The following is a 22,313-nucleotide window of genomic DNA, read 5'->3' on the forward strand; positions in this document are numbered from 1 at the left end:
GATCAATGAGGGCAGGTGCAGACTAGAACCACCTAACAGCAGAAGTGACTGAATTCTATCACTAATGCTCACCAAGGCAAAAAAGTTATGCTATTTGAATTTTCACATCATTGGCAATGATGACCTGTGTTCAGTTTCTAATTTCACAGAGGTCAGCATGGTCCTTTGCCTGGAAAGATATTTAGGAGTTGTTAGATCTCCCAGAACAAGTAGTTTTTCAAGAGTCTGTGTTCTAGAAAGAATGTGCTATCACCTTATGTCCATGGGAGGTACAGAGCAAAAGCTGCTGTCAGGAAACAGGGGCACAGGAAGTAGCAGGAAAACTAATTCCTTTAGAACAAGAATAATTGCTGTGGAAAATGTACATTCATCTACAGAGACACTACAGTTAACTAAGGCTTTCCACTGCCAAGGGGAGTTTTATAATTAATTTGTATTTGAATCATACACCTATAATGGAGGAGTAACTTTGGGGGTGAGAGTGGGGTAAGAGATTCACAATAAACAACCTCATCCAGGAGAAAAGCAGAGGTTGCATAGACACTAGGAGAGAAAATAAGGAGAAAGGTCTTTTCCTCTCTGATGAGATTTGCTTCCAACTCTCTATGTATGTGCCCTTGTAGACACAGACAACACGAGGAGCAATGCAGTTTTCTATGAATGCTTTGTTGGTGAACTGCGTGAATGTGGAATATAGATACAAATAACTTGGGTCATAAACAGTGGCTAAAGTCTTTTATAAAAGCTTTGCAAAGGAGATATCCAAGCAAGCAAAACCGTGCCAGAGATTTTTTGAGTAAACAGTATCAGAAAAGTTGAGTACTTGGAGATTACTTTATAAACTTTAATGATTGTACTGATTCTACAGATAGCTAAATCTGACAACATTTGGGAACTCTGTATGAGGCATTCCAGACTACTGAGGATTATTTTGAGATCTTTTAGAGATATCTTGGTTCTGTGCAGCATTTTATATTCAAGTTATAATAGTAGTATATATAGAAGGCCCACCAAGTATTAAATGTTCTGCTTTTAGTCACTTAATACAACTTTGCAAATTGGTAATAGCTAGAGTCCTTTTATTACATGCAGAAAAATAAATGCTCAGGGATCTCAAAGGGACTTCTTTAATGTCATTATTCTTAGGATCAAGCCAACTTGACTCCAAAGTTTATGCTCTCTCCATTATAATATTCTTTCTTTGCATCCTGTCATATGTAGGGTAAACAGTTTTAATATTGATAAAAGAGATTTACACCTTCCATGGTGGGTTAAACAGCACTAAGAAGCTAAAGCCACTTCCACATGAGTTTGATACCTGTTTTCCCCGGAGGTGATCCACAAGGCGGCAGACCTCTACTGACCCACCCGCTGTCCCCTCAGCAGTGTACTTTGTTGATCTGCCTGTTCTGCTCCCCAAATAACTTGCTCTGGTGAATCCTCTCACTGCCCCTGCACCTCTGGCCTGTACCCAAGTTCTGTATGCACAAATAAATAAATCTTTTTTTTTTTTTTAAAGATGTATTTATTCGTACAGAACTGGGGTACAGGCCAGAGATGCAGAGGGTGAGAGGATTCAACAGAGACAGAGTGGGGAGCAGAACAGGCAGATCGACGAAATACACTGCTGAGGGGAGCAGCGGGCGGGTCAGGAGAGGTCTGCCTCGCTATGTGGTCGCCTCCGGGGCAGGCGGGAATCGAACTCATGCGGAAGTGGCTTTAGTTTCTTAGTGCAGTGCTTTAGCCCGCTGCGCCACCAGGGAGGGCCCAATCTTTTTTTTTTTTTTTAAAGAGGTTTACTTGGTACATACTACATGGTTGGGAAACTGGGTGAAGTCAACCCTAGAAATTAGAAAAAAAGTGTCCCCAGCACTCTTTAATTTATAGAGGCTGATCCCCCTCAAGACTGACTCATATGATTTGTCACTATTGTCAACGAAGGACATTTTGTAAATTCTTACTGAGATGTCAAATAGGCAGAAAAAGTTGCAAGCATCCAAGTTGTGGGGAGTAACTTTAGCTTGTTTCCTTGTTTCTGAAATATGTTCAAACTTTCCTACCTGTTAATATCTTCTTCCACATTAATGAGTGTGCTATACAATGCATCTACTACACTCTACTAATAATCAGTATTAAATAAATAATGTTATTATTAATTATCATTGAATTAAAATACCGATTTTTTAAAAGAGGAATGCATGTTGACTCTGTCATCTCATTAAAAATGGCAACTCTTTGGAGAATAATGTAGTTTTATTTGATATAACTGTAGTTCAAAACTATTAATACAGAGTATCCTAACATTTATATTTATTTTTAATTACAACACTATGAAATACTATACAACACTATGAAAACAGGTTTTCACTTGCTATTATGTGTTGGAATCTTTTATGGAAAATACACTAAACTATCATTCAGGAAAGTCACATTTTTTTTCAAGTAAAAGAACAGGTCTCAGTGTTAATCTCCATAGCGATGCCTCATCTCTCAATCTCTTTCATTTAATGCTTATTCTAGCAGCACTTAGGACCAATCATTCTTTGCATTTAGAGATGCTGAATTTCATGCTTTGAACATAAATAAATATATATTCCTCCAAAGTTCAAAGGTGTGTGATATAAAAGAGTCATAGGGTAGTTTCAGTTGAACTGTCTTGGTCATGCAGTGATTCAGAGACAATTACATAGTTTTTAGCACATCCACTTAATTTTTTACCCAATTACGTGCAAATTTGCTAACATGAGCATATTCTCAGAAGTAATGTAACTCAATTTGAAACATCTCTTTAAAAACTTTTGGGCTGCTCTGCGGTCAAAGGGGTGAGTTTGAAATTACTGGCAAAAATTGGGTTTTGAGCAACAGTTATCTGCAGATTTCAATTATCCATACATCCCTTTTCTCCATTACCCCCTAGGAAACTGAAAGTTGGATCTATCAACTTGTTATATTATCTCCAATCGAGAGACTTTAACAGACAAGTTTGAGCTTATCTCTGACTCACAAATTTTTAAAAAGTAGAACTTAGGTGCTGCAGTTCTGATTTTAGTACTTTGCAACAGTATGTCTCTCTTTTCTTCCCTCCTCTCTTTTCCTCCCTCTTCTCTCCACCGTATTAGTGTGGGATTACTTCCCATTTTCAACTCTCTTTGTAAGAAAAAACCAAGAACTGACTGTTAGCTCATCTCCCTTCAAATAAATAAACAGAAACAAAGGAAAGATAAAAATTTCAGATGTTAGGGATTACAACAGAGATGAAAATGCACAAAATGAAGAAAGATGAAAAAAAAAACTTTTTCAGATATAAAGTGTTTCTATTTCACTACAAAAGTTCTTCATTCTGTATTTTACTTTAGACTTTAGAAAAATCTGTTTTGTATATTCACATTCAAGCATCACCTTAGAATCTTATTTTTTGTTATCATGAAAAATGTTCTTTTTGATCAGTCTGGAGAAATCAGAAAAATGAATGCTCAATAGATATTCATCAGTGATGGGAAGCTTTGCACAGAATCAGTAAGAGATTATTCCACTGGTAGCAGGAAACTTTTTATGGGAGTCCAGAAAGTTCACATTTTATTTGACTCCTAATGGACCTCTCTTACCTATAAGTACTTTGCTGTTTTCACTCTTTAATCACTGCTCCCTTTCTTATACATCAGAAAACAAACCATGTATTTTTATTTTTAAGGTCTAAAAGCTGAAAATAACAGCTGAAATATTGAAGTTAACTTCCTAGGTTTTGTGATACATGCAGGTGGTTTGACATCAGTGGAAGGATAAACAATGAAATCAGTACATTTACACAAGAGCAGACAGTGGTAGCTTGCCAGTGTTAAATGAAACACTGCAGACCTGCCTCGAGGCCCTTTGAAACAAGAGATTAAGAAATGAAACCTAAGCCAACAGGGGAGAGAGATGTTTACTGTGTCAGAAACCTGTGAAATGCTGCCTTGAATGCTCCTCCAAGGTTATTTCAGCAACCAAAGTCATCCTTAATAAAACAATGCGCCTGAGTCTTGGGGTTTCTATAAACTTTAGGTATATGGAAATGCTTAATTAAAAACATCTTCAACTTCACAAACATTAATGAAGTCTGTAACATGTGTCAGAGGCTGTGCCAGCAGCTGGAGATATGAGATTGACAACATCTAAAACAGCTCTCAACTCTGGGTGCCTCTGAGGATGGCTCTCCAGCTCCTAGGCACCTCCAATAACATCAGTTCCCAGTTCAACCTCAGAAATTCTGAGCCAAAGCTGCTGATGTGTATTTGTGGCATATGCTTTCTTTTCTTTTCTTTTAAGATTTACTTTCATTTGTTTATGCATATAAGGTCTGGGGTATAGGTGAGAGATATATGCGTGTGTTATGGGGAGGGGGTTTCACCAGAGACAAGACTAGAGGGAAGCAGAACAGGTGGATCTACTGAAGTACACTGCTGAGGGGAGCAGAGGGCAAGATAGGAGAAGTCTGCTGCGCCATGTGGGTCAGTTCCCTGGCTGGGGATCAAACTCATGCCGCAATGGGTGGTCATAGCCAACAGAGCTGATTTTAACCCCTATGCCACCAGGGAGGTGCTGTGTAGGATCTTCTTAAAGCTTCATAGTTGATAAAGCTAGAGGTGAGATCCTCCAGTTCTAGGATCTGAGGTCCCCTTAGAGAAACACAGGATCCAATGACAGTGCAGTAGTGGGACACATAAAAATAGATGTGTCCCAAGTTCTTTGAACAGTGCCTGGGGTTGTGGACATCACAGGGAGAGGATAAGGGGCAGGCACATGCAGATTTCAGAGTTCTAAGTAGTTTCCTCCCCCTCCTTCACACCATTTATTATGGCATGCTTGCTTAATTTACAGCCAGCAGAAAATATGTTGGGTATTGTTTTGTTCAAGATTGAGGTTTTAAGTGTTGTGCACAACATTCGTTAAAAAGAATATATAAAAATACCTTTTTAGAAACTCCTATTAGAAGGAAAACAGTTTAAACTCCACAATCCTTTTTTTCTGGAACTGCAAACTACTGCTAACCCCTTTAAATAGACTTTTTTGTTGTTTAAAGCATACATCCAAGAAAATCTAAGCAATTAAAGAAACATGCATATAAATGTTTGCAGAGTAGGATATGAATTGCAAACAGGAAAGAAACCAAAGTTAGAAATACCATCAACTATACAACAGTTCTAGAGTCAATTCTTTAAATACCTTCCATAGACACTATTTAAAACCATCTTTTGTTCTTTACAGGCAAAGCATAGATTAGTAAAACCAAAATTGGAAAAGGTCATCTTTTAAATAGAATCCTTTCTCCACAATATCTGTTACTTAACATTTGCAAGCAAGCAGTCTAAAAAATCTATGCTTTTACTCTGAAATGAGACTGGGAATGTCAAGTCACTTTTATTGGTTTTTCTTCTTTTTTTTATGATGAACAGATTTGTTTTAGAAGCAAACCGTAAAATAAATAACAACACAGTAAATGTAACATCATAGTCAAATGCATGAATAAGCTATTAAGCAGAGTTTCTGAGTAGCATCAGTATGTAGGAAGTCTGAATCCATTTGGTCATTTACCTGAACAAAAATGGTAAAACCATGTTTTATCAAGATAGTTGAGAATAATAATTTGAATCAATATGCATTTTTTAAAAGATTTATTTATTCATGCATACAGAACTGGGGTACAGGCCAGATGTGCAGGGACAGTGAGAGGATTCTCCAGAGTCAGCGTGGGGAGCAGAACAGGCAGATTGACAAAGTTCACTGCTGACGGAAGTAGTGCGAGTGTCAGGAGAGGTCTGCCTTACCATAATTCGGGTCACCTCCGGGGTGAGAACTGAACTTATGCTGAAGTGGCTTTAGCTTCTTAGTGCTTGCTTTAACCTGCTGCACCACCAGGGAGGGCCCCAATATAAATTTTTAAATATGCTAATGAATCATTCTCTCTTTTTTTCAATATATTGGTTTCATTGAATGCATACAGATTGAAGAACATAAGACATGCTCATCGTGGTGACAGCTCAACCCACCTTCCATTCTAGCTTCACCTATTATCACTAGCTCAAGAGAACAATAATTAGGCAAATATTTATATAAGAACCAGATTCTTTCCAGTCACTTTCATTTCCCCAAAACAACCTCAGAGAAATGCTAGGAATCCTAAATGGTTAAGCACATTTCTTGTGTGGTAGGGGCTTTGATGACACCACTTATAATTCCCAGAAGGTGATCACACACCTTGGCAAAGAGTAACCTGAGGCACAGTAAGAATTAGTGCCTTGTGGAAGAATCATAAAACATGTAAGTGGCCATGTTAGGAAATGAACCCAGATACTCTGCCGCCAACCTAGCATAATTCCTTGAACAAACAGCAATGAATATAGGTGACATTTTAATTTTAATAATTTCCCAAAATATATGTCCCAAGAAGGACTATCCTTTGAGTAGCTAGAGTGGTGAAGATATTTGAGGGCAGGTTGTATCATTTCTGGTCCAATACCATTTTTAATATTTCTTCTGGGGATTCAAAACATTTTGGAAGTGAATGAATATTTTACTTTACTGCAAATTGACCTTGTAGGGCTTCAAAGACAGTACCATCTTACAGAAAAGCGATTTCTTCTTTGAGTGGAATTCAATATAGGCCCTGGGCTGATTCAGCTCAAAAGTTACAGTGATGTGCACAAGGCTCGGAGCCATGATATCACAGCCACAGTGGCCCTCTTGTCCTCCTCCAGCTGTTATTCTAAGTAGGTAAGATTTATAACCTAAGCCAGCAGCCCCAGATTTTAAGTGAACCAATTTGTCATTTTAGTCCAAATCGTCTGGTAGACTAAGCTCCCAAGTGCTAACTATTACAGAGGCCCAGACTCAGGTTCTTAGAAGTATCGCTGGCATTACAAATGTAGAAAATTGGCAGTATGCTACATAAATACCTTCACATATATCCTTCAAGCCAGCCTTAGAAGATTTGCAGAGAAATTCTTAATGATAACAAATGTTATCAGCAAGCAAGGCCATCACAGACTAGAAAGTATATAGCCTTTTTCTCTAAGAGGCAATTACAAGTCTTTTCCTCTATTTGAATCAAACATTTAAATGAACATTCTTGTCTTAAGATCATATTACCCATGTGAGTGATTGGGATATTTACTTCTTTAAAATGTTTTGGTATTGGGCGTCCCTGGTGATGCAAGGAGTTATGTCAGCACTGTGAAGCTATTGGCAGCCACTGCAGGATAAGTTCGATCCCAGCCAGGGAGCTGACCCACATGACACAGACAGACCTCTCCTGTCTCATCTGCTGTTCCCTTTAGTAGATCTACCTGTTCTGCTCCCCACTCTGTCGCTAATGAATCCTCATATTTTCCATCACCTCTGGCCTACACTCCAGTTCTTATATGCATAAATAAGTAAAAACAAATCTTTTAAGAAATCTTTCAATATTACTGTCATAATGGATGTTATTTTCTCTGTCTGAATGTTCTCCTCTTATTATATTTTCCTGAACATTCAAACTGGGGATGAAGTATCAGCCCCCAACCCCTCCCGGGGTCTTGTCAATGATCCCAAAGTTCTTTGCTACTCCTTTGGGATAATGACATCCGATGGTCACAACCTAGGCCACCAACTACACAGTAGATGCTCAATAAAATTTTACATCATGGATACAAATGAATGGAGTTGAAATCTTCCAATAGAGTTATGACCATTGCTTTACCTCTCCTGCATATATGGAATGATCCTGGGCTTCTCCTTAATTCAATAGGAGCAGAGAAGCTCATTAAACTATTGAAAGCACTGAGACAAGCTCATTAAACCATTGAAAGCACTGAGACCGGTGCCTCAGATGACTCTCATGTCTATCCATTACTAACTGGACACACTGCTGTTTACAGTGAGGTTAATAATGCCTTCTTCTTTTCCTAGAAGCTAGCTGCTAGTCCAGATAATTTTGTAATGTTTTTTCTAGATCCAGATTATGGCACACAGATCTATGACAAATAAACCTTTCTTTTGCTGTGTGAGTTTCACGTAGTTTAGGAAAGAACATAACTTTTCTTGAAGGGACAATGAGAATTATCTGTGATAATTAACTGGCAGTCATCATCTGATTTAAATGAGGTAAATGCAAGGCTGACTCTTACCAGTTACTCCTCTAATACTCCCAAGTCTCTAGTTCTTACCTTTTGATTTCCTGTCATGGTACGATCTGCCTCGATAATGAGGGGTATCCAAATACAGATTCTCCAGGTCTTCTTGCCACGATTCTGGATTGAAGTGCTTGAGCAGATCTTCCACAGTGTCAAATTCTGCAATTGCTTTGTCCAGCGCCTCTGCGGTGAGCGTGGGATCCGTGACTGATGGGTAGTGATAGGATACACCCTAAGAGGAACATACAGCTCAGTATACTTAGAAAGAGCTCATTGCTATGCAATACAGCAGTCACACACCTCTATGGAAGGAACATAAGCAGCTTCTTATTGTAAGACTGTATTTGCATAAATAGCATGCTAAAGTACTCTACACAGTCTTGCCATATACCTAAGCAATAGCAATTCATTGGTAAGTTAGAATCATTTACTTTTTTGGCAAGTCGAAAACCAGGCACATCATATATCTTTCAGTTCATCTGGACTGAAATCATGAAAAATATATTGCCTAGAAAGAAATATTAAAATTAAGTCATCCAATTTCTTGCCTCAAGGTCCCAAATCATCCACTCCCATATCAATAGATAGCAGTGCAAATTTATATTCTGAATGCTTTCCCTGCAAGTTTCATGTAATCCATTCCATTCTCCCATTTTAGAGAGAATGTCCCCTCCTTATAGGAATTGCAGGTGCTCAATGAGCAAAATCTGAATCTCCTCTTGAGGCATCTTGAAAGAACTTGGCATTTGAGCCAGCTTATTTACTGTCAACAAGCATAATTAGCCATGAAACTGACTCTCTTGACTCCTTAAGAGTGGAAGATTCACATGGGAAGCACATATTTTTTAAGTGCTGTAGTTTGTGAGTAATCCCAGCTGCCATTAACACATTCCCATGAATATTGTTTAAATGGGGACTGTTATCCAAAGTCTGGCAAGGATGACACATGGAATACATCTCCCCCTTAAGTTTCCAAGCACTTACTTCACTAACCCTTGTACAATCCAGAGGCAAATGAGCCATGAGTCAGACATCTCTGTTAAAATTCATGACCCATTAACAAGGAAATAGCGCTCAGACACAAATGATTTCTAAATGTCTTTAAAGAAACTGCCAAACAAATAAGATCACCCCCTGGGGGTAAATAGCTCCTATCACTATGGAAAATGGTAATTAATGAAAACTTACATTCCTCAAACTTAACGAAGTGTCATACTGGAAAGTAGCATGTGTTACAGAGTCACAGATGACAGTGCCCACCTTTACATTCTTGCTTCTCAGGTACTCTTTTCTCTTTTAAACCAATGGAAGGCCAAAGGTCCATAAGTGATCCAACGATCACCTGCTCAGAGGAATGGTCCTTTTTTAGCAAAACTAAGGGGTGTCTAAGCATTAATCTTCCATCAGTGTCATTCAGTAGTAGTTTTCAGGAGGGAAAGGGAATGGGAAAGATGGGTCCTGAGAGTAATTGGGAAACCTGAGATAGATTAGAGAAAAGGAAGAAGAAGTTGGAGAAGTTTGGAAGGAGATTGCAGGAAGTTTCTTAATGCACATGTATATGTGTGTGCACTACACATGTGAATATATGAATATACATATATGCAGCACACCACATATATGTAACATGTGTGTAGTCACAGGTGTCCACAATGCATGTGTGCATATACTTGAATATCTCTGTATCTGTTGCAGTGTGCACCTAATGTGTCTTTGTATGTGCCATGTGTCTTTATGCACAAGTGTATCTTTACATATGTGCACAGGTGAATCATGTGTCTGGTATAATCTGAACCCTGGTTGAAACATTTCATTTCTGCTTTCACATTCCTCTTGGTATCAAATGCTGCAGGTGATAACCTAAGATTCAATTCAACTAATAAAATTCCAAATTTGCATTCAACTAGTGCTATCTGGAAAATGTATTCTGCCAGGTTCATATTTACCAGATTCGTAATAGCCTATGCCATAGTGGTGTGCATCTAAAATCCAAAAAATCAAAGCAAGCTGGCCAAAATAAGGAATATGACAGTGAATGAAAGCTTTAAGATTCAAACATCTCCCTCTTTTTCCCACACATGCCAGGGCTGCAGGTTGCCTTGACCTCCCTGAGTTTTTCTTAGCAATGTCTACAGGGTCTTGTGTTCCCATTTTTTTCAATTTGAAGCTAATCTTTTCTAACATTAGTTTGAACAGCAAATTCAAACCATAGGTAAAATGTAAAACTCTCCCTATGTATGGACTTCATCTGTCTTTTTGATTTTTGACTCAGGGAAGTCGAAAAAAACGCCAAAGAAAGGTAAGAAATATTTATGAGTGATGAGGTGACCTAATAAACTCACAAGAATATGTTTCATTCATATTATTTTAGATTGAAAGAATCAGGCGGGTATTCCTTCTTTAAAAGTCTTGTGATTTGATATCTTCCAGCTTTTGTTACATGTTTATAAAAATCAATCCTAAAGCCAACTTACTTTAAAAAGATAACAATTTGTGGGGCCCTCTCTGGTGGCGCAGCGGGTTAAAGCACAGCGCTAAGAAGCTAAAGCCACTTCAGCGTGAGTTCGATCCCTGCCTGCCCTGGAGGTGATCCACATGGCTGGCAGACCTCTCCTGACCCGCCCACTGCTCCCCTCAGCAGTGTACTTCGAAGATCAGCTTACTCTGCTCCCCACTCTGTCTCTGGTGAATCCTCTCACTGCCCCTGCACCTCTGACCTATACCTCAGCTCTGTATGCATAAATAAATAAATCTTTAAAAGAAAAAAAAAAGAAAGAAAAGAAAAAGATAACAATTTGTAAAAGAAAAAAAAAATGCTCTGAAGATTGTAACCTCTTTCAATGAAGACAAAGTGTGGCTTTTGCAGAAGGTAGTGGTCGGTCCCAGGGCCCTTGCCCCTATACCAGAAAGTTCTTAAAGCACAGAATGCTGAGAAGGAAACTGCATCTCCCTGGTCAACCTAGAGGACAGTGAACAGAGCCTGCACTTGGCACTCAGTGCAGAGGCATTCCCAGTGGATACAGAAGCTGAGCTTCCGTGAAAACTCCAAATGGGTGGGACATTCCCTTTTCATCAGAGGCCTGGGGTATCTTGAATTAGCTGTGAGTTCTTGAAGCAGATGACTTCCGCCCTATGAGCAGGAAGGATTTGACTACCTAAGTCACCATGGATTGCATACAAGATGAGGGCAAGGTGAGGGTCTCCTAACAGTGTGGTACCTTAGATCCTACTCACAAAAGCTGTTGCTGGCACTCACCTTGAATCGTTGGTCCCAGGCTGCCACCTGCCCAGGCCTCCTGTCTAGCCTCCCAGCCCTGCCTGGCAAGGAAGGTCTCTCCTTAGCTAGGTCCAGATCATGTATTACGAAGGACTGTCCAAAACAAACAAGACACTTTACATTTCACCTTTAGAGACCCCACTAATATCTTGATCAGGTCATGTTTAAGTCCAGGTAGCCATACCAACTTAATTCAATCTCACAAAATCCATAGCCAAGGAAATACTGCCACAGGAGGGTAATAAAACCAAATCCCCCCCCCCCCCCCCGAGAAAAAAGGAGATCATACCACTTTTTGGGAAAAACAAAACAAAACACAAACCAACTGTGATTCAGCCACACTGACCCACTTTAGGACTATGACGGGTTTTCTCCATGCTCTTGACCTTTTAATGAACAACTGTTTTTGGTATCTTTTATTTTGCTACAAAGTGCTTCCTATAGGACTGATGAAAACAGAGTCTGCTCTTTCTGTAGATAGAATACTGAGAAATGTCTAAATTTGGAGGAAAGAAATGAGGGCATGTACCATTTCATGGTTTATCGGTAAATTATGCTTTATCTACAAGTCAAATAGAACACGTCTGGTTTGCACTTGTTATCTTACTGTAAACACTGAGATTTTTTTAGGTCTAGAGAGAACCTTGAAATGCAAAGGTTAAGAGCTTTCCCTTGATATCGTCAAACTTATGTCTAAACTCTCCACTTGAGTTGAGGGCATGGACCAGATTGCTATGTTTAATATGTCTGAACAGACCTTTCATTGGAATGTTATACTTTTTAATTTTTTATTTAAGATTTATTTATTTATGCATACAGGAACTGAAGTATAGTCCAGAAGTGTGGTGGGTGACAGGATTCATCAGAAACAGAGTGGAGAGCTGAACAGGCAGACTGACTGAAATGCACAGCTGAGGGGAGCAGTGGGCAAGACAGGAGAAGTCTGCTGTGCCATGTGGACCACCTCCCTGGCTGGGAATTGAACTCAAACTGCAGTGTCTGCAGACAGCATCACAGTGCTGCACTTTAATTCATTGTGCCACCAGAGAGGGCTGGAATGTTCTGCTTTGAACTTGATAAATAGTGAAGTCATTGTCTCATGCCCCTATAGTGAATCCTGGCATTTCCTGGAAACCCTTCTGAAAGAAGGAGAAGGCTGCTTGAGGAGTCCCCTGTGACTGTAATGAAATGGATTCACAGATCATGCATAAACTTCACTTTGGGTCAATCCACAGATTCTTAATGCAGCTGAAATTGTTCTGAGGTTGACCACAGCTATAACATCAGTTTCTTTATGTTTTGTTAGCTTCAGGAAACTAAAATACTTACTGAGATGGAGCTGGTGACTGATTCCCAATTGGTCTCTGAGGCGGCTGCAGGTTGGAAATCTTCCTAGAAGACAAAGAACATTCACAGGAGTCAGTTAAACCTCCGTTCAATGCATTACGTGCAGAGTTTCAACCTCTCAGTCATTGCAATTTTTTATACAACTAAGTGACAATGGGACTAGGGGAACACTCTCAACAGGACCTCTGTGAAAGAAGCCTTCTTGTTCGTGACACAGCTGTATGAATTCACGTTTACTTACCGGCACCAGTGAAACAGAAAACTGAATGCACAGGGGGAAGAATTCTTAGACTCTTGGAAAAAATAAAGTATTATTTGAGGGAATGAGGAGAGCGAGGAGGGGTGACAGGAAGTAAGGGGATAGGACACTGACACTGGAGTTTTGGTGGAGGGTGAGTGAAGCACTGTGCATACATGGGAGTACTCCCAAAGGTATAGCTGTGCAAATGGATCATGAATTTAAAACATGTGAAGATAGGAGTTAACATTTTACTGGGCTAGCTAATGGCAGTCGGGCCTCAAATAATTTATTTAATTTCTCCAATCCTTCTTTTTCTCATCCCTAAAAGGCCTGGATGGGATGCTTAATTTACAGGACTGTTTTGAGGAATGAATTCATTAATTATACAGTTACTGCTGGAACTAAAGTGCTTCATAAAGAGTAATAATAGTTGTTACCATTATTGACATTTGTTTGTTTTGAACTAGCCTCTGCATCGTGCCAACCTGCCTGATGAACCCATTGACAGCATCGGGGATCTTTTCAAAGACAAATGAACTGACAAAGGGCTATTCCTGAGTCTATCAAGGAATGTCAGGAAAAAGGACTGGGGCTGGACTTGGCTGTGGGAATGACAAAGTACAACCCACTGGGTGAAAGAGGTAAAGGTAATAAAAGCTTTGATGCATTTGTGATAGCAATGGATTCAGACAAAGAAAGTTCTCTTATGAGACCAACTTCTCCAAACTGTACGTGGCATTCATGATAATTACTCTAGCAACAATATGTTTAAAAAAAAAGGGGTTGATTCTACTATTTGTACATGCAGCAGAGGGGTTTCTGACCCTGCTTAAATAAAAATTTTGTTTAGTTTCTTCTAGACTCACCAGCAAGTAGGGTGTATTTTAAAGTGATATTGAGAAAAATTTAAATTGGACAGTCCATTTACCCAAGTGAACTTTCTGAAAGAGAGCTAAGAATCAGGACTAAATTTCATCAACATTTCTAGGAGCTGAAAGTGTGTCATTAATTGTTCATGATGAAACTGCTTGACATAAATGACTGTGTTGAAGAAACTTTCTTTTTTACCAAGAGAGAACTGAGTGAAATATGGGGGTTCAAGAAATGAACATCTTTTAAAAACTGGCTGGACCGCATCATTCTAGTCTCAACCTCAGAGAAGATAGGCAAAAGAGAAAATGTGGTCTGTGTACCCTGCTGGATAGAGTATACATGGAAAGGACACTGAATTCCCAAAGCAGAAGGCTGTGTGCAAACCAAACTTTATGAGAGTTTTCGTAAGCTGATGAGCAGGTAAGACTGGACAAAGGGCAATCATGTCCCCAATTTTTTTTTAAGATTCATTTATTCATACAGAACTGGGGTACAGGCCAGAGATGCGGAGGATGAGAGGATTCACCAGGGACAGAGTCGGGAGCAGAACAGGCAGATCAACGAAGTACACTGCTGAGGGGAGCAGCGGACGAGTCAGGAGAGGTCTGCCACACCATGTGGATCTCCTCCGGGGCAGACAGGGATCGAACTCATTTGGAAGTGGCTTAAGCTTCTCAGTGCAGTGCTTTAACCTGCTGCACCACCAGGGAGGGCCATCGTGATCCCAAATTTTAAAGAGACTTTTGGTACAAGGATACATGCTTGGCCAGAAAGAAGAACAGCCTCAGAAAAGAGAATTTTCATTTTTATGCATTCATTCAGTACTTGTCAATAACATACCATGTGACATACTCTATGCTGAGGGTAGGCTCACAAAGAGTTAAGAAGTAATCCCTGTTGTCAAGGAGTTCAAAATGTAAACATATAAGTAATAAGGTATAGCAGACTCTCACGGGGTCTGGTTGAGAAAACATGGGACAGTAAAAAATTCTTTCCAGAGAAGAAATGGGTTGGCAAAGATTTTACTTAAGGAGAGACTTGAACTGAGGCTTCTAGATTCAGATAAGTGGGCAAGTAATTTCAGGAAAAGTGGGATAGAAAACAGAGAGAGGAAGAGAGAAAGAGAGAGCCAGCTTCAGGACATGCGAGGAAGGTATACTTTAAAAGGCACAAGTTACTGGGAAAAATGACTATGTCTTGGGGGACACTGTTTGAGGGACCAGTACAATGTCCAGGTAGAGAGGGTTAGGTGGCCATCTGTTGTATGAGAATTTACCTCAGAGGAGGAGAGACAGGAACTTAAGCTACAGATTAAAGAATCATCAGCACAAAAGTGTCAATTAAATTAAGAGAAGGTTTATGTTGAGCACATGAAAACCAGAAGATAATCTTTAAATCTCAGAACTGGAAAGAATTTAAGCATTACCTTATTACATGTGTTGATATGTAATAATCCTTATTGATCCGGAAATGGGTTTCATTTAGAAGTGATTTATTTTTATCAGTTCAGAAGTGACTGATATTGTCAATTAAAGCCATCACTGTGTTAGAGGACAATGATAAACAGCCATTTGAGAGGCAAGGCCATTTAGCCGCTCAGCTGTGCCCAGAGATCAAGCCCAAAATAAAAATAACAGGTGGTTCTGACAACACAACTCTTAAGGCAGTATAAATACGGGGGCTGAGTTAAATCAATCTGAGATGCTTTGGCCTCCATGTTAGGAGGGTGTTTCTCCTAAGCCTTTCCCAGATTTTGGCAACAGCTCCTGGACACTCTGCCTGGAGAAGGAGGGCTTTGCTCACCATCCACAGTTGACCACCCAAGGGAAGCTCTGGACTTAATCTGCTGCTTGCTTATTGGTCTTCATTATTCTCCTCCCCCTTTAATCCTTTGACTGCCAACTGAATTGTATATTTGTAATGCTGTAATGTGGATTCCCCAGATAAAATCAGTGTAATTACATGTGATGGTTTGAATCTGTAAGTGACCTGAGTCCATAAGCCCAGATGGAAGTTGGCACACTGAGATCTGAACGTCCTATTACATGTTGTTATTTTAATAATCAGAAACCAGTTCTCAGAGAGACAAGTGGCGACTCTCCCTCACAAGACCACCTTCTGGGAAAATTAGGACATCAGAGCCCACTCCTCAGTGCAAGCTTGCAGTGATCAGTCAGATCATAACTGACTTCACTATATGTCAGGGGCAAAAAACAACAGAGTTAAAAATGGGAGTCAATAAAAAAATGGGAAAGACATAAAGCAGCATGTTGGCGAAGTTTCAATGAGATATTCTTGGGAGTACTCTTAGTTATTTAGACTTTGCATATACACTTAGTATATTCTGTTACTCTGGTATATTTCATTTTCTTGTATAGACACATAATAAAAATATTCTGTGATGAATATTTTAAGCATGAAGGGTATTTCAAAGCATGTGCACAATGACAAATGTTACACAACAAAGCTTTAGTTTCTTCATTGTCTGGGCTATATAGGATCCTAGTGAAATTTTCATAAGCACAAATGACAAAGGGTATCATTACTTCCTGATAAAATGTAAATTTATCTTCTCTTAGTAGCATGACTATTCAATATTTAAAGGAAGCTAAACTTCTTTTATTCTAAAGGTTTGCCATTGCTTGTAAAAGACATTTAAAATGAATTTTAAAAAAGGGAATGAGGCCCCTTATAAAATAAAACTTAGAAACTGAAAATGATAGCCCTGAAAGTATGTAGGCATGGGCAAAAACATACAATTCTGCCTTATAAATTTCTCAGTATGATCATATTTCTCCTTATCATCCCTCCCTTCCACTCCTCTCCTCTTCCCACAGCCTCCCAAATCAAAGACACAGCAAGTCTTCCAAATGCCTGTTAACCTTTCTTCAATGCTCTGTCAGGCTCCACATTTCACATGGCAAATGGAATTATCTCCTCCCTTTCCCAGCTTTAATGAGTTATATCTGACATACAGCATTGGCTAAGTCTAAGATGTACAATGTGATGATTTAATACCTGCCATATTATCAAATGACTACCACAATAAAGTTCCTTAAAGGTTACCCTTCCCTTGTGGCACAGTGGGTTGAAGCGCAGCACTGCAAAGCTGTCTGCAGCCACTTCAGTGACTGTTTGATCCCCCACCCTGGAGGTGATCCACATCGTGCGGCAGACCTCTCCCTTCTTGCCCACTGCTCCCCTCAGCAATGAACTTAGTCAATCTGCCTGTTCTCCTCCCACTCTGTCTCTGGTGAATTCTCTCACTGTCCCTGAACCTCTGGCCTGTACCCCAGTTCTGTATGCATAAATAAAAAAAAAGTCTTAAAAATAAAATAAATAAATAAAAAATAAGGTTAGGAGTCCAATCACTATGGAGAGCTATGAAAAGGTTTCTCAAACTACTAAAAATAGAGCTTCCATATGATTCAGCAATTCCGCTCCTGGGAATCCATCCAAAGGACAGAAAAACACTAATTCAAAAGGACATCTGCACCGTTATGTTTATTGCAGCACAATTTACAATAGGTAAACTGTGGAAACAATGCAAATGCCCTAAAATACATGACTGGCTCAAGAAGATGTACTACAATTGCATAATGGAATATTACTCAGCAATTAAAAGGATAAACTTATGCCCCTTGCAATAACATGGATAGTGCAGGAAGGGATTATACTCAGTGAAATAAGTCAGAAATAAAAAGAAAAATATTGAATGGTCTCACTTATAGGAGTAGAGGAACCAAAAAAGAAACTGGGGGAAAAGATAACTACAGTAAAATCAAAGTCACAATCATTACACAACTAGAGGTCAGAGACATCCTGTACGGGAAGAGGAGGGAGAGGAATCAGGACAGGAGTGGGAAGAACACAAGGGATTATGGTGATGGTGCACAGGTGAATTGGTAGTGGGAATTTCATGAGGAAATCATACATTATACAGAAATGAAGGATGATGTAATAGATATATTTAAAAAATGAATTTTTTTTAAAGTCACTCCACATGATCACATTGTGTGTGTATATGTATATGGTGAGGACATTTAAAATCTACTCCACCAACAATATAATATAACACTGTTAACCCCAGTCACCATACTGTGCTTCAGATCCCCAGAACTTATCCACCTTACAACTGGAAGTTTTTATCTTTGATCAACATATCCCTGATACCCTCCACACCCAGCTCCTGGCAAACACTATCCTCGGTTTCTATGAGTTTAGATTTTTTTTTTTAAACTCCATATACAAGAGAGATCATACAGCTTTTCTCTGTGTGAGTTATTCATTTAGCATGAAGTCCTGAGGACAACCCATGTTGTCACAAATGGTAGTGCTTCCTACTTCCTGGTTAAATAACATTCCCCCCCCCTCTCTCTCACACACACTCACACACACACACTTACACACACATTTTCTTTCAACTGTTAATGGGCACTTAGGTTGTTTCCATGTCTTGACTACTGAATAAACACAGGGGTGTAGACATCTCTTTAAGTTAGTGATTTCATATTAGATGTGTGTCCAGCAGTGGGATTGCTGGATCATACTGTAGTTCTAACTTAATTATTTGAGGAAGCTCCATGCCACTTTCCATAGTGGTTGCACCAATTTACTTTCCCAACAACACTACACAGGGTTGCTCTTTTCCCTACTTACTTGCCAACACATGTTATTTCTTGTCTTTTTGATAACAGACATCTGTAAGAAGGTGATATCTCATTGTGGTTTTTGCATTGCATTTTTCTAATCAAAGATAGTGGAAATATTTTTTGTTCTTTAGATGTTTTTAAAATCTATTCATGCCCTCTGCTTATTTTTAAATAAGATCATTTAAAATATTTAAATAAATTTATTAAATTAGTGTGTCATATAAACTCATTGTGTCATATAAATATTGTGTCATATAAACTCAATATATTTTGGATATATGGTTTGCAAATATTTTTACCACCCCTTAAGTGGACTCTTCATTCTGATGATTGTTTCTTTTTCTGTTTAAAAGCCTTTTAGTTTGATATAGGCTTATTTTTGTATTTACTACCTTTGTCTTGGTATCATACCTGAAAATATCACTGCAAAGATCAATACAATGGAGCTTCTAAAAATCTAGGAGTTTCAGGTCTTACACTTATGTCTTCAATTTATTTGCAGTTATTTTTTTCCAGTGCTACAAGGCATTCCCTTGCATTTGAATATTTTATTTCCCTAATGTCATTTAATGAAAAGTGTATACTATCCTTACCGTGTTTTTGGTTCCAGTGTCAAATATTAGTTGACACATACACATGGGCTTATTTCTGGGCTCTCAATTGTATTCTACTAGTATCTTGTAAACTGTAAATTAAATCACTCTGCCTTCTGCTTAGAAACCCTCCAATAGCTTCTCTTTGAATTTAGAGTCTAGCCCTATCAGATCTGACCCACTGCCAGCCTCATCTACTGGCTCCATTTTCTGATGGATGTTTTATAATTTTCATAAACTCCACCCCCACTATACTGACCTTCAAACAGTCTGTTGCTAGTATGTCTGTCTGGGATGCACTTTCTCCAAATGTTTCTATGATAGCCAACTCATCATGTAATTCTCTTTTATGTAGAAAATCTCTAGAGAAATTCTTTAAGCACTCTTTGCAGTATCTGTACTTGAGTCATCTATCCCCTTTACCTGCTTAATGTTTTTTTTTAAAGATTTATTTATTTATTCATACAGAACTGGGGTACAGGCCAGAGATGCGGAGGGTGAGAGGATTCACCAGAGATAGAGCGGGGAGCAGGACAGGCAGATCAACGAAGTACACTGCTGAGGAGAGCAGCGGGCGGGTCAGGAGAGGTCTGCCACGCCATGTGGATCTCCTCCCCGGCAGGCGGGAATCGAACTCATGCGGAAGTGGCTTAAGCTTCTTAGTGCTGTGCTTTAACCCGCTGTGCCACCAGGGAGGGCCCTACCTGCTTAATGTTTTTAAAACATTTATGCTTATTTGAAATGCATATATATTTGTTTTATTGTTGATTATCTCTTCCCCTAACTAGAATGTATGCTCTAGAATGGCAGAGGCCTTGTTTACTTGTTCCCTGTTCTTGCTCATGTTCCTAGTTGAGTGTTGGTACACAGTCTAATTCTGTTGGTTCTCAGTACATGTTTAGGGATAATATTCAGCTATTCCCACAAATACAGGAAAAGAGGCTGTCTATAGCCAGAGTTTATACTGATCAGTGGGTGCCTATGACACTGTTCATTGTATATTCTTAATATTATCTTGAGTACAATGCTTGCTTTTTTTAAGCTCTAGGCTAATGGATGACAAGCTCCTTCTTTTATTTTTTTGTTGATGGTCTGAGCACAGACAACCCTTAGCATATATTACTTAAATGCAAAAATAGAACAAACAGTAAAAAATCATTTAAAATATATCATACAATTCACCTTACAAAAACATTTCTTTTCTTTGTTATAGCAAAACACAAATTATTTAATCCATGTCTCATTCTTCTGAAAAGAGAAAATTATCTGCTACCTATATAAGTTACTATAAACTCAGCACTTGATTTCTTTAGTTCCTGTTCTTGAACTGTAGCATGTTCCATCCTAAATAAAATAAGAGCTTTCATTTTGGTGACTCAATCCATATAAGCAATCTTAGCATTTGGTGGTGTGGACACACTACTAAAGTCACCTTAGGGTCTAGTTCCTTCCCCTAAAAGATAAACAAACTGAAGCTCAGAGAGTCAAATGAGTTTCCCAGCATCCCAAAACTAACTTCTGGAGTCAAGGTTAGAACCTAACAAGCTACTGTGTAATTTCTTAATTACATGTTCTTTCCAACCCCCACTATATGAACAGTTAATTTACAAAGGAAACACAAGTTTACTGGGAAAACTGGACAGCCACATGCTGAAACTATATCACTATTTGACACCATACACAAAATTAACTCAAACTGGATTAAAAAGTTTCATGAAAAATATGAAAACATAAAGTACAAAGAAGAAAAGACTCTACAACACTGGTTTCAATGATGTTTTTGGAGAATTGATTCCAAAACAAGGGAAACAAAAGCAAAATAAACAAATGGAACAACATCAAGCCAGCAGGATTCTGCAGTGAAAGGAACTATTACTAAGACAAAACACACCCTGCCAGATGGGAGAAAATATTTGCAAATCACACATCTGACCAAGGGCTGTTATCCAAGATTTATAAAGAACCCATACAACTCAACAAAAGGAAAACAAATAGCCCAATCAAAAATGGGCAGAACTAAACAGACAGCTTGCCAAAGAAGACATACAGATGACCAATAGGCACATGAGAAAATATTCATCATCATTTATCATCAAAGAAACACAATAAAATAGAACCTCGCAAATGTCAAAAATTGCCCATACCAAAGAGAACAGAAACAAGCGTTGGAAAAGATACAGAGATAAAGGAACCCGGTATGATGTTGGTAGGAATGTCGGCTGGCCCAGCCACTATGGAAAACATATGGAGGCTTCTCAAATATTAAAAAATAAATCTTTCATATGATCCAGTAACCTCACTTCTAGGTAGCTACACAAAGAATGCAAAGCACTAATTCAAAGGAATATATGCACTACTCGGTTCAATGCAGCACTATTTACAATAGCCAAGTTGTGGAGACAATACAATCTAAGTGCCCAGTGACAGAACAATGGATTAAGATTTGGTTTACAGATACAATGGAATACTACTTGGCTGTAAAACAAATACGAACTGTTGCTATTTTTAACAACAGTGATGAAAATGGAGGGGATTATGCTAAGTGAAATTAGTCAGAAGGACAAAGACAAATATGAAGTAATTTCACTTATATGTGGAATATATAGAAACAAAACAAAGGAACAGACAAAGCCAAGGCAAACAAAACCCTAGGAATTTGACTGTAGAATTGAGGCGACCAGATGAAGGGGGAGGAAGAAGACAAAGAGCCAAGAGGTGAAGAGAAAGGCCTAGTAAACTATGGTGAAGGAAGATGCATGCATGGGTGGTGGGCACTGTGTGGAAACATACATTTGAGGGGTTGTCAGCCCATAGCTCTGAATGATATACAGTGTTGCATAACAACGTTATCTCAAAAATTACAATTAATTTATTCCCAATGTATAATCTCACATTAAATAGTTCGTAAATATATTTTGGCAATGAAACTCATGATTTGGCATTTTGAAATGAAATTCACTTCCTCATTCTCTGCATTTTACTTCATAGAGCAGTTTTGAAACATAGATATGATTTCAGTCTTAATTTCTAAAAATAACTTAGTATGCATAATTTGGTTTTCATAAGAGAAGGGCAATAGACTAGAAGGTTAGGGAGGTACAAAAAAATAAATTCTCCAAGTACTACATGAAAATACAGGTAAATATTTACATAATTATAGTGTGGAAGAAACATTTTTTAAGT

General features: G+C 38.7%; 1 protein-coding gene across 2 annotated transcripts in view; it reads right to left on the reverse strand.

The window, feature by feature from the left end:
- Positions 1-22,313, reverse strand: part of PDGFD (platelet derived growth factor D) — a 239,484-nt gene that overhangs the window by 20,422 nt on the left and 196,749 nt on the right. For both annotated transcript variants that reach the window (XM_004689059.2, XM_004689060.2), the window contains exons 4-5: positions 12,754-12,816; positions 8,184-8,382 (exon numbers count right to left, since the gene is read on the reverse strand). In XM_004689059.2, the coding sequence (XP_004689116.1) occupies positions 8,184-8,382; positions 12,754-12,816 (262 nt within the window). The remainder of the gene's footprint in view (positions 1-8,183; positions 8,383-12,753; positions 12,817-22,313) is intronic.

The sequence above is a fragment of the Condylura cristata genome, unplaced genomic scaffold (assembly GCF_000260355.1).
Source record: "Condylura cristata isolate star-nosed mole 26May11 unplaced genomic scaffold, ConCri1.0 scaffold00025, whole genome shotgun sequence".
In the NCBI taxonomy this organism is placed as follows: Eukaryota; Metazoa; Chordata; class Mammalia; order Eulipotyphla; family Talpidae; genus Condylura; species Condylura cristata.